At 22.3% G+C, this 707-nt stretch overlaps 1 protein-coding gene across 4 annotated transcripts in view; it reads right to left on the bottom strand.

Moving 5' to 3' along the window:
* Positions 1 to 707, bottom strand: part of LOC108693175 (serine/arginine repetitive matrix protein 2) — a 17,831-nt gene that overhangs the window by 14,320 nt on the left and 2,804 nt on the right. For all 4 annotated transcript variants that reach the window (XM_018201985.1, XM_018201988.1, XM_018201986.1 and 1 more), the window contains exon 3: positions 285 to 389. In XM_018201985.1, the coding sequence (XP_018057474.1) occupies positions 285 to 389 (105 nt within the window). The remainder of the gene's footprint in view (positions 1 to 284; positions 390 to 707) is intronic.

Here is a 707-nt window from a genome sequence, read left to right as displayed (position 1 = left end):
GTGTGTGTGTGTGTGTATAATATATATTTTTTTCTTATACATACTTAATTTATAAAAAATTTATAAATTAGATATATTTATTTTAATTCTGATTTTTTTATTTATTACGTATTATTCTAATTAATATGATTGAACTGTATATATGAGATTATTATAGTCTAATTATTTAATTAATTTATTCTGAATTATTACATTATGGCTCAACTAATTTATTTCGTTATATATCTTCGTAATCATATTTGAATCTAAAGAAAAATTAGAAAAAGAAAGCTAAATGTACTTACTTAACTCGGCCAAATTCATCTTGCGGCGTGGATGACTTAATATCGCCACCTATTAACACTGATCTGTATTGTTCTACCTTGTTCTCTATTTCTTCGTTCGTATATCTGTAATTCATAGCAAAAAAAAAATGACAAAATTATATCAATTCTTAATCTGTGAATCTGTTTTTATAATTCTACATTTCTGTATTAACTTCAACAACAAATCTATTATTAAAAAATACAACAAATAAAGCAATTCAAGGCTACTGAAAGTACAGCGCAGTTAGATAAGCGTAGGTTGTGATATCATAAAACTTTTTTATTCTATGAGAAGAATGATGTCATCTCTATTCCAATTTGATTCTATCTATTATTAAAATTATGATTGCAAATTGTTTAAAAATTATATTATATATAAATTATATATAAATATATTATATA

Source organism: Atta colombica, unplaced genomic scaffold (genome assembly GCF_001594045.1).
Source record: "Atta colombica isolate Treedump-2 unplaced genomic scaffold, Acol1.0 scaffold88, whole genome shotgun sequence".
Taxonomy (NCBI): domain Eukaryota; kingdom Metazoa; phylum Arthropoda; class Insecta; order Hymenoptera; family Formicidae; genus Atta; species Atta colombica.
Note: the sequence above shows the minus strand (reverse complement) of the source record. Positions and strands in the feature narration are given on the sequence as shown.